Source organism: Narcine bancroftii, chromosome 3, assembly GCF_036971445.1.
Source record: "Narcine bancroftii isolate sNarBan1 chromosome 3, sNarBan1.hap1, whole genome shotgun sequence".
Lineage (NCBI taxonomy): Eukaryota > Metazoa > Chordata > Chondrichthyes > Torpediniformes > Narcinidae > Narcine > Narcine bancroftii.
The window spans coordinates 1,319,546-1,331,004 of NC_091471.1; the positions used below are offsets into that span (position 1 = coordinate 1,319,546).

General features: G+C 44.0%; 1 protein-coding gene across 1 annotated transcript in view; it reads left to right on the top strand.

The window, feature by feature from the left end:
• The first annotated feature begins 9,739 nt into the window (after positions 1 to 9,739).
• The window catches only part of fam113 (family with sequence similarity 113), a 20,956-nt gene continuing 19,236 nt past the window's right edge, over positions 9,740 to 11,459 (top strand). The window contains exons 1-3 of the mRNA XM_069922714.1: positions 9,740 to 9,772; positions 10,005 to 10,093; positions 10,954 to 11,145. Coding sequence (XP_069778815.1) covers positions 9,740 to 9,772; positions 10,005 to 10,093; positions 10,954 to 11,145 — 314 coding nt within the window. The remainder of the gene's footprint in view (positions 9,773 to 10,004; positions 10,094 to 10,953; positions 11,146 to 11,459) is intronic.

Consider the following 11,459-nt stretch of genomic DNA (forward strand, 5'->3'; position numbering starts at 1 on the left):
GCTTGCCCTTCCAAAATGCATCACCTCACACTTGTCTGCATTAAACTCCATCTGCCATTTGTTGGCCCATTCTCCCAGCTGGTCCAGATCCCTCTGCAAGCTTTGAAAATCTTCCTCACTGTCCACAGCGCCTCCTATCTTTGTGTCATCAGCAAACTTGCTGATTCAAATGACCATATTATCATCCAGATCATTGATATATACAACAAACAATGGTCCAACACAGATCCCTGAGGCACCCCACTAGTCACAAGCCTCCAGATTGAGAAACATCTATCCACCACCACTGTCTGGTTTCTCCCACACAGTCAAATTATGAATCAAGTTTACAACCTCTCCATAGATACCTAATGTCATAACCTTCTGAACTAACATCACGTGAGATCTTGTCAAAGCTTTATTTAAATCCACGTAGACAACATCCACAGCCTTTCCTTCATCTACCTTCTTGGTAACCTCCTCAAAAAACTCTAAAGGATTCATTAATCATAACCTACCACTCACAAAGCCTTGTTGACTGTCCTTAATCAGCCTATGACTGTCCAAATACCTATATATCCTGTCTCTCAGAACTCCTTCCAATAATTTACCCTCTACTGATGTCAGGCTCACTGGCCTAGAATTACCTGATTTATTTCTGGACTCTTTTTTAAACAGGATAACAAGAGCTACTCCAACCCTCTGGCACCTCACCCGTGGCAAAGGACATTTTGAAAAATTAATCAGCCAGGGCCACTGAAATTTCTACACTTGTCTCCCTCAGGTCCAAGAGAAATGGATTTGTGTTAATCTTAAAAGTTAAAATCTTTAGTTATAAAATATAAATTTGTTAGTAAAGTATATTATAGTGGGCTGGATACAGGGTCACACACACATTTCCAGATACACCATTGAACTCAGAGAGTTCATTTTCGGAGTCGACACGTCTGGAATAACAGAGCCATAAAGCTGAAGTACCTGTAGTTTCTTAATTGAAAACTCAAGTACAATGTGTGGTTCTTACCACTATTTTTGTGTACATTCAGCATTATGCTGGCAGCTGTTTCAAAATTCGAGTACCATTGAAAGGACCTGTGTTGACTTTATGGAGTCGTATAACTACGAACAGAGATGAGGTCAAAAGTTTGTGGATGTGAAGTGACAAGTGTGTTTTGCACAGAAATGAAACTGAACAGTAGTGATGTCAGGTGACATCATTTCAGAGAAAGATAAATGAAACAAGTTGGAAGAAATTGACCTTCCTGTGGAAGACACAGGGATGAAACAGTAGTCTCTGGAGAGAGAAGGAGGTGCTGTTCTGTACTGTATTAACCTTTATAACACAAAATCAGTGGCCATAAAGAAGTGATTTCACTGTTTCTTTGAATAAGGAGGGCAGCTTTGGATTTGAAGATACAGTAACCAGAAAAGGTACTGTTGTGTGTTACTCCTGGGAAAGGGGAATGAAAAATAAGTGTCTGTAAAGTAAGTGAGATCACTTCTGTCTCTTTAGGATAAAGAGGGCAGATTCATCGTGTGGAACACAGATTCCAAAATCTCCAAGCAAGAAGGAACACTCATCAGAGTGTTCAACATTGTACTTTTCAACATTATATCTTCACATCTTTTTAAACACAAGTCTCTTGATGAGTTGTCTTTCAGAGAGATATTTCATGTTGAAAAGTGCTTCCTAATTACTTCTGGACTGTGATTTAAAAAGATCCTCAAGTTCAACAAGATATTTGAAAATGGACCTTAAAATGACTTTTCAGACTCAAGATTAAACTGTAATGTTTGGAATTTTATCACACACACATACCTGCATTTCCACTGTCATGTTATTAATAGTTCAATAAATACTATTATTTTGAATTTACCATTGCTGTCCCTGTGTTAGTATCAATAAGATTTTATTAGGTTGTAAGACGAGGGAAAATCATATCCAGCCCAAGTGATTTACCGCTTCCTCCTTAACCCATACGTTCCATGGCCGTTCTGTTTGTTTCCCTTCCTTGTGCACTCTGCCAGTTTCCTGAGTAAATGCTGATGCAAAAATAAACTGTTTACTATTGCCCCCATTACGTGAAGCTCCACACATGGTTGACTACTCTGATCCTCTTGGGATCCAATTTTGTCCCTAACTATCCTTTTACTTGTAGAAACAGTTCAGGTTTACCTTTACATTATCTGCCAGAGCAACTTCGTATCTTCTTTTTACCTTCCTGATTTCTTTCTTGAGTATTTTCTTGCATTTCATGTCCTCTTCAAGTACCTCATTAGCTCCTTGTGGCCTCTACCTGTGATACATCTTGCTCTTCTTCTTCACCAGATTGCAAATATCCCTTAAAAACCTTCTGCCTGGTAACTTTGCCTTTAATCATAACAGGAGCATGCAAACTCTGCCTCTCAAAATTACATCCTTGAAGGTCTTGACTTAGCACACACTTTCCAGAAAACAACCTATCCCAATCAACTCTTCCTATATCCTTCTCATTTCCACAAAATTGGCCTTCCTCCAATTTAGAATCCCAACATGAGGACCAGATTTATCCTTTTCCATAAATTAACTTGAAGCTAATGACATTATGGTCGCTGAACCCAAAATGTTCCCCTTCACATATATCTGTTACCTGACCTGTCTGGTTCCCCTGTAAGAGGTCCAGTATTTTATCCTCTATACATTGATGTAGAAAACTTTCCTGAACAGATTTGACAAACTCCCAGCCACCCAGTCCTTTTACAGAATGGGAGTCCCAGTCGATATGTGGAAAGTTAACAATCTCCTCCTCTCACAACGTTCTACTTCTTACATCGGTCTGCTTTCTCTCTACAGATTTGCTTCTCCAATTCTCTCCGACTATTGGGTGGTGTATAATACAACACACAATATCAGTGGGGTCACACCTTTCCTGTTCCTCAACTCCACCTGTATGGCCTCTGTAGACAAATCCTCCTGGCTATCCTGACCGCACAGTTAATATATTTTCCGACAAACAATGCCTCTCCTCCCCAAGGGTCCTAAGATCATCAGCCTTTTGAACAATACTCCTTGCATTAAAATAAATCCACTTGAGAACATTTCTTTCATACAAACCTTCGATTTCTATCTACACATGCAGTCCTCGCAGGACCTTTATCCTCCTCTTCCTCGCTAACTGGTCTAACATTCTGGTTCCCCTTCCCCGCAAATCTAGTTTAAACCCATGGGGACCAGACTAACAAACCTACCCACAAGGATATTAATCCCCTTCCAGTTCAGATGCAATCCCTCCCATCAATACAGATCCTACCTTCCCTGGAATAGAGTGCAGTGATCAAGAGACCTGAAACCCTCCTGACCATGTCTTCAGCCATGTGTTAAGCTGCCTTAACCTCCTATTTCTAACCTCTCCAGCACGTGGCATGTGAAGCAATCCTGAGATCACTACCCTGGAAGGTCCTGTCCTTCAACCTAGCCCCTAACTCACTGAACTCTCCTTACAGGGCCTCCTCACCCTTTCTACCCGTGATCTCTACATGGATCACCCTCCCACCTAAGAATGTTGTGAACGCAATCTGAACTATCCTGGTCCCTGGCACCAGAGAGACAAAATACCATCCAGGATTCACAATCTCTTCTCATCTGAGTTCCTAACTATAGAATCCCCTATCACTACAACTCACCTCTTTTTTCCCCCTTCCCTTCTTCCCCTCAGCACCAGACTCCACGGCAGAGACTTGATTGCCATAGCCAGTCATCTCCCTCAACAGTATCCAAAAGGTGTACTTTTTTTTCAGGGGAACACCCACCAGGTGGCCCTGCTCTACCTGCCTGTTCCCTCTCCCTCTCCTAAGTGTTACCCATCTACCCTGTAACTCCTCTCTGTCACACCTTCTGCCTCCTGAATGCTCCAGAGTTTATCCAACCTCCTGCTCCAACATCTCAACATGGCTTGTCAGGAGCATCAGCTGGATGCACTTCTCTCATTTGTAGTCATCGGGAAGCTACCGATTTCTCTAACAATCCACATCTTACAAATGATCCCAAATAGCTAAAGCAACAAAGCAACTTAAAGACAAAATGGAAAATTCTAGAATGGCCAAGTCAGTTTTTCTCGATCTGAACCCAACTGAACATGCCTTTCACATGCTGAAGAGAAACCTTCAGGGGACCAGCTCCCCAAACAAGCAGGACCTTCAGATGGCTGCAGAAGAGGCCTGGCAGAGCATCACCAGAGAAGAATCTCGGCACCTGGTGATGTCTATGAATCACAAACTTCAGGCAGTTATTGTATTGCAAGGGGTTTGCACCAAAGTTCTAAACATGACGACTTCAATATACATACCATTGGTGTGTCCCAAATATTACGGTGCCCTGAAATGAGGGGACTGTGTAAAAAAGCGCGATAATTTCTACATGGTCAAACCAAAATGTACTAAAACCAAAATGCCAAAAGAAATCTCTTGGTGCCTGCCACATTGACCACCGCCAGTGGGCTGATATCGCCTCAAACCGTGCATCTTGGCGCCTCACAGTTTGGCGGGCAGCAACCTCCTTTGAAGAAGACCGCAGAGCCCACCTCACTGACAAAAGGCAAAGGAGGAAAAACCCAACACCCAACCCCAACCAACCAATTTTCCCCTGCAACCGTGTCTGCCTGTCCCGCATCGGACTTGTCAGCCACAAACGAGCCTGCAGCTGACGTGGACATTTACCACCTCCATAAATCTTCGTCCGCGAAGCCAAGCCAAAGAAGAGACACAAATACCCTTGAATAAAATCTGGAGTGTGCACTTTAATCAGATGTGAATTGTTTGATTACAAATGTAAAACTGTGGAGCACTGTCAAATACAGGCAAAAAGCGTCTTTGCGTATGACACTAAGATTGGAGAATTGTGGTCAGCAAGGAAAGCTTTCAAAACTTGAAGATGGATCTGGTCCAGCTGAAAACGTAGGCTGAAAAATTGGAGATGGAATTTAATGCAGACAAGTGTAAGATTTTGGAAGGACAAACCAAGAAAGGACATAAACAGTAAATGGTTGGACACCGAGGAGTGCAGTAGAACAGAGGGATCTGGGAATACAGATACATAATTCCTTGAAAGTGACGTCATCAGTGGACAGGGATGGAAAGAGACCCTTTGGCTTATTGTCCTTCATAAATCAAAGTATTGTTTATGATGAAGTTGTACAAGACATTGGTGAGGCCAATTCTGGAGCATTGTGTGCAGTTTTGGATACTGAACTACAGGAAAGATATCAATAAGATAAAAAGAGTGCAGAAGATTGACGAGGATGTTGCCCGAACGTCAGGAACTGAGTTACAGGGAAAGGTTAAACAGGTTAGGACTTTATTCCCTCGAGGGTCAGAGAATGAGGGGAGAATTGATGTAAGTGTATAAGAATCCAGGGATCTTAGTGGAGTCTGAAACATTAGGGATATTTAGAGAGTCCGAGACAGGTTACAGGATAGGGAGGGTACAGTATTTTTAAAGAATATGTGGGTCGGCACAACATGGAGCGGCAAAGGGCCTGTACTGCGATGTAGTGTTACAAGTTCTAAAATTATGAGTGGTTGCAGAGAGCTTTTACACGGAGGTCGGGTGAGACGGCTGATAAAGGGTGAAATGTGAAATGTTTAAGTGAACACGACGTACAATGTCTCAGAGGAACTGGTGATTCTGACTAGAGTGACTTCAATCCAAAAGTCGCTTGAAGACACTTGTTCATGGTGTTTCAATTATTTTCAATACAAATCCAGAAGTATTTAAATCCTTTTCTTAACATGCAAACTGGTAACTACCTTCTTTATTATAAATAACATCTGTATTAAGCTCCGTGAATACAGAGTAACATTTATGCTAATATACAACTAAAGATATAAGCATTTACTCACTCTTTGTGCCATGTTTATATACCATCTGAAGCACCCGATTCACACCATACATCACCACGCGCATGCTCCAACCAGCACTCCAATACACGAGCAAACTGTGAATGTTCCAACCAGGACTCCAAAACGAGAGCAAAGTGTGTGTTCCAACCAGCACTCCGATTCACGAGCACAACGCGCGTGCTCCAAACAGCACTCCAATACACTAGCAAACTATGCGTGTTCCAACCAGCACTCCAATACACGGGCAAACTGTACGTGTTCCAAAGAGCACTCCATTACGCAAGCACACTGTGCGTGTTCCAACCAGCACTCCAATACATAAGCAAACTGTGTGTGTTCCAAACAGCACTCCAATACACGGGCAAACTGTGCGTGTTCCAAACAGCACTCCATTACGCGAGCACACTGTGCGTGTTCCAACCAGCACTCCAATACGCGAGCACACTGTGCGTGTTCCAACCAGCACTCCAATACATAAGCAAACTGTGTGTGTTCCAACCAGCTCTCCAATACATAAGCAAACTGTGTGTGTTCCAAACAGCACTCCAATACACGGGCAAACTGTGCGTGTTCCAAATAGCACTCCATTACGCGAGCACACTGTGTGTGTTCCAAACAGCACTCCAATACACGGGCAACTGTGCGTGTTCCAAATAGCACTCCAATACACAAGCAAACTGTGTGTGTTCCAAACAGCACTCCAATACACGGGAAAACTGTGCGTGTTCGAACCAGCACTCCAATACGCGAGCACACTGTGCATGTTCCAACCAGCACTCCAATACACGAGCAAACTATGTGTTCCAACCAGCACTCCAATACACGAGCAAACTGTGCGTGTTCCAACCAGCACTCCAATACACGAGCAAACTGTGAATGTTCCAACCAGCACTCCAAGACACGAGCAAACTGTGTGTTCGAACCAGCACTACAATACACGAGCAAACTGTGCGTGTTTCAACCAACACTCCAATACACGAGCAAACTGTGCGTGTACCAACCAGCACTTCAATACATGAACACACTCACACGTTCCAACCAACACTCCAATACATGAGGACACCTCACAAGCTCCAATCGCCTCGCTAATCTACAAAATCTCTGTGCATGCTCTTGGAACTGGTGCATGCAAACAAGAAGAAAGATGACCACAAAAAGCCAAACGTACTCGGGATCCCTCCGACAACCAATGGAGCACCGACCAAACTAGGATAAGTAAAGAAATTACACATTTTGACTCCTACTCTGACATTTAATAGAATATTGGATTGGTCCATGGATGAGAGGGGTATGAAGGGCTATGGTCTAGGTGCAGGTCGATGGGATTGGGTGGAATAATAATTCAGCGTGGACTAGATGGGCTGAATTGCCTTTTCTGTGCTTTTGTGTTCTATGTTTCTGTTCCACTACTTTTCCATCCAAATTTTTAATGCAGATGCCAAACAGCAGGGACCCAGTACCAACACCTGCCGCACTGCACTGGGGAGAGAATGATGTCGAGTATGAAGGTGCGGCTGATGAAGGAGGCAACATGAGCCTGGAAGCAGAGGAGTTTGGGGAGGCCCAAAATGAACACTTTGCATCAGTATTCACAAGAGACAAGGCCCTTGATCTAGGTGAGGTTGGAATAGAACAGGCCCGTGGGCTGGACAACATAGAGATTAAGGAAGAGGAAGTGTTGGATCTTCTTAAAAGCATCAAGATTGATAAGTCGTTTACATCAATGAAGTGGTGGTGGAATATTTATCGTGCTTTAAATTCCTTGGTGTCCATATCTCTGAAGATCTCACTTGGTCGCTGAACTCTTCAATTCTGATTAAAATGGCACACTGCTTCTTTATTTTTTGAGAAAGATTCACCTCTGTCCCAGGATATGGCTGGATTTCTAGAGATGCACAAGTGAGACCGTGGTAACATACAGTATTTTGGTGAGGTACGGGGATTGTCTGGCACAAGATCACAAGGCACTCCAGCGGGTAGCAAAATCTGCCCAACGGGTTATTGGCATCCTACTGCCTACCATCGAAAACATCGGGGGGGGGATCAATGACTAAGCAGGGTGAGAAACATCATCAAAGATGCATCACTTCCAAATGACGGACTCTTCATTTTTCTCCCATCAGGCAGACACTACAGGAGCCTTTGATCGTGCACCAGTGGACTTGAGAAGACCTTGTTTTTTTAACAAAGCTGTGACTATGTTGATCACTGAATCATGGAGCTGAGTGGTACTGCATTCATATTGTCAAACAGTGTCACTGATGGCTTTAATTACATACGTTTTATCGTCATGTGTCCAGCACTATTTTTTAACTTCCAGTTAGATGCTGATTGTATTTCACTGTCTGGTTTACTGGTACAATGACAAAGTGAATCTAAGTCCCCAGGACCGGACACGATATACCCCAGACTGCTGTGGGAAGTGAGAGAAGAGATAGCTGGGGCAGTAGCTGTGATCTTTGAATCCTCTTTGGCCTCAGGATTGGTGCCAGAGGATTGGAGAATGGCAAATCTAGTCCCCTTGTTTAAAAGAGGTAATAGGGAGAATCCTGAGAATTCTAGACCGGTGAGTCTTACGGCAAAGGGGTATAAACTATCGAAGAGAATTCTTAAGGATAGGATCTATGACCATTTGGAGAAGTCCAGTCTACTCTAGGATAGTCAACAGGACTTTGTGCCTCACGAGCCTAATTGAGTTTTTTTAGGAGGTAATTGATGAAGGTTGGGCAGCAGATGGGGTCTACGTGGATTTTAGCAAAGCATTTGACAAGGTCCCCACGAGAGGCTCATCCAGAAAGTTGTGAGTCACAACATCAGTGGAACTTTGGCCGTGTGGATAAAAAATTGGCTTGTAGGAAGAAAGCAGAGAGTAGTAGTGGAAGGAAAGGATTCTGCCTGGAGGTTGGTGACTAGTGGAGGGGCTTCAGGGATCTGTTCTGGGACCCCTGCTCTTTCTGATTTTATAAATGCCTGGATGAAGATTTAGATTAACCCCTCCTCCCACTGAGCTATTGGCCCCCAGTAAATGATGTGGGCTTGTCCCTCCAGCACTGTGTTCTTTGTTCTCTCTCTTTGCCAGCTTGGGACCACCCTGCTTCAGTCCAGGCCTAGAAATGTGGAAGGGGGCTGGGAAACTGTTGGTAAGATGTGCACTGTTAAAAGGGTTGGGAGCATTTAATTAGTGTCCCTTGTAACAAAGAGCCGGGCCTGCACTGAGTTGAGGGGTGGGGTGGGGGGGCATCATAGTGATGTTTCCCTGATCATTATATGTAACAGTTCAGTGTGTGTGTGTGTGTGTGTGTGTGTGTGTGTGTGTGTGTGTGTGTGTGTGTGTGTGTGTGTGTGTGTGTGTGTGTGAGACGCGCACACATGTGCACTCTTCATCAGTTGCCTTCTGGAAATAAAATCCTTCCCTACATCAAAACTGTGTTCAGAGTCCTTGCCTTTGAGACCTACCAAACCTGTTTCCTCACTCACAACACCGAAGGTTACAACAGTATAGACAGGATGCAGAGTTGGGCAGAAAAGTGGCGGATGGAGTTCAATCCGGGTAAGTGTAAGGTGATGGATTTTGGAAGGACAAACCAGACGGCTGAGTACAAGGTTAATGGTCGGTTACTTAAGAGGATGGAAGAACAAGAGGCACCCTGGGGTTCAAATCCATACATCCCTCAAGGTGGCTGCACATGTTAACATAGTAAAGAAGGCCTATGGGATGCTGGGCTTCATTAATAGGGGGACTGAGTTCAGGAGTAGAGAGGGCATGTTGCAACTCTGCAAATCTCTGGTGAGACCACACTTAGAATATTGTGTTCAGTCCTGGTCACCTCATTACAGGAATGATGTGGAAGCTGTGGAGAGGGGGCAGAGGAGATTCACTAGGATGTTGCCTGGATTAGAAAATAAGTCTTATGAGGTAAGTTTAGCAGAGCTGGGACTTTTCTCTTTGCAGCGTAGGATGAGAGGAGACCAATTTAGGGCTACAAGATTATGAGAGGCATCGATAGGGTGGACAGTCAGTGCCTGTACCAGTATCCAAAATTAGAGTCTCCAAAATCCTCAATTATCTGAAATTTTTTAAAAATTTCGGATAAATGAGGATATCCGAAACAAATCAGAAATCCTCATTTATCCAAAATTGTTCCCAGAGCGGGAACATTGGGCTCCCAGCAGGACTGTGGGCTCCCAGGCAGGATCACGGACTGTGGGCTCCCAGTGGTGGTCTGCATTTTTTTTGGTGAGCATTAAACATTATTTTAATGCTTTAAAAGCCTTCCCTTGTTGTTTGTTTTGTTGTTTAAACACTGTTACAAGTGATTTGCTGTTACTACTGGGCTTTTTTAAAAAAATGACCAGTTCTCCAAAAAAAACTGTTTTTCCGACATAGGCCTGGTCCCAACCATTCCCGATAATCGGGAGGTGTAATGTATACACAGTGGGAAATTTAGGGGAGACATCATGGGTAGGATTTTTTTTTTTACACAGAGGGTGCAGGGGCCTGGAAGGCCTTGCAAGGGGTGGTGGTGGAGGCTGGAACATTAGGAGACTCTGAGACAGATGCATGGATGGAAGGAAAATAGAGGCTTTTCCCATTGAGAGTAGGAGAGATGTATTCAAGAGGTCATGGGTTGAGAGTTGACGGGCAAAGATTTAGGAGTAACGTGAGGGGGAACTTCTTTACTCAGAGAGTGGTTACTGTGTGGAATGGGCTTCCGGAAAAGGTGGTGGAGGCAGGGTCAATTTTGTCATTTAAGAAAGAGTTGGATAAGTATATAGATGGGAGGGGGATGGAGGGATATGGGCAGGGTGCTGTTAAATGGGATTAGAGGAGGGTCCTTGCGGACTAGTGCGGACGAGAAGGGCCAAATTGGCCTGTTTCCATGCTGTAATTGTTATATGGTTATATGATTACGGGGTAGGGAGAGTTCAGTACTTTTTTTAGGAGAAAGGAATATGTGTGTGTCAGCAGAACATGGGTCTTGCCACAATTTGTCCTCCCCTTAAGTACATCCTTGTCCTTATCTATAACTATCTCAAAACTTGAGGATGAGTGGTTCCCAAAATGTTCCCCCACTGAAACTCCAATCACCAAGCCAGGTTCATTTCCCAATACAAAGTCCGCACGGCCCCCTTTTCTGGCTGGACTTGCATGCTGCTTAAAGAAATTCTCCTGAACATCTTGTATGCCCACTTTGAGAAGGAGAACCAAACAGTGCCTACAAGAATCTCTGAAAAAGCTGAGGACCCTGATATCTGTCTGAGGAAGATGTTAGAACCTCATTCAAGAGGGTGAACCCTCGCAAGGCATCAGGCCCTGACGGTGTATCTGGCAGGGTACTGAAAATCTGCACCAACCAACTAGCTGGGGTGTTCACAGACATTTTCAACCTCTCACTGCTACAATCAGAGGTTCCCACCTGCTTCAAAAGGACATCAATCATCCTGGTGCCCAAGTAGAGTAGCTTCAACAACTACTTCCTAGTAGCACTAACTTTTACTGCAATTAAATACTTTGTGAGGCTGGTCATAGCCAAAATTACCGCATACCTAAGCAAAGATCTGGACCCATTGGCTCTCCACTTAGCTCTGGATCACCTCGTAAA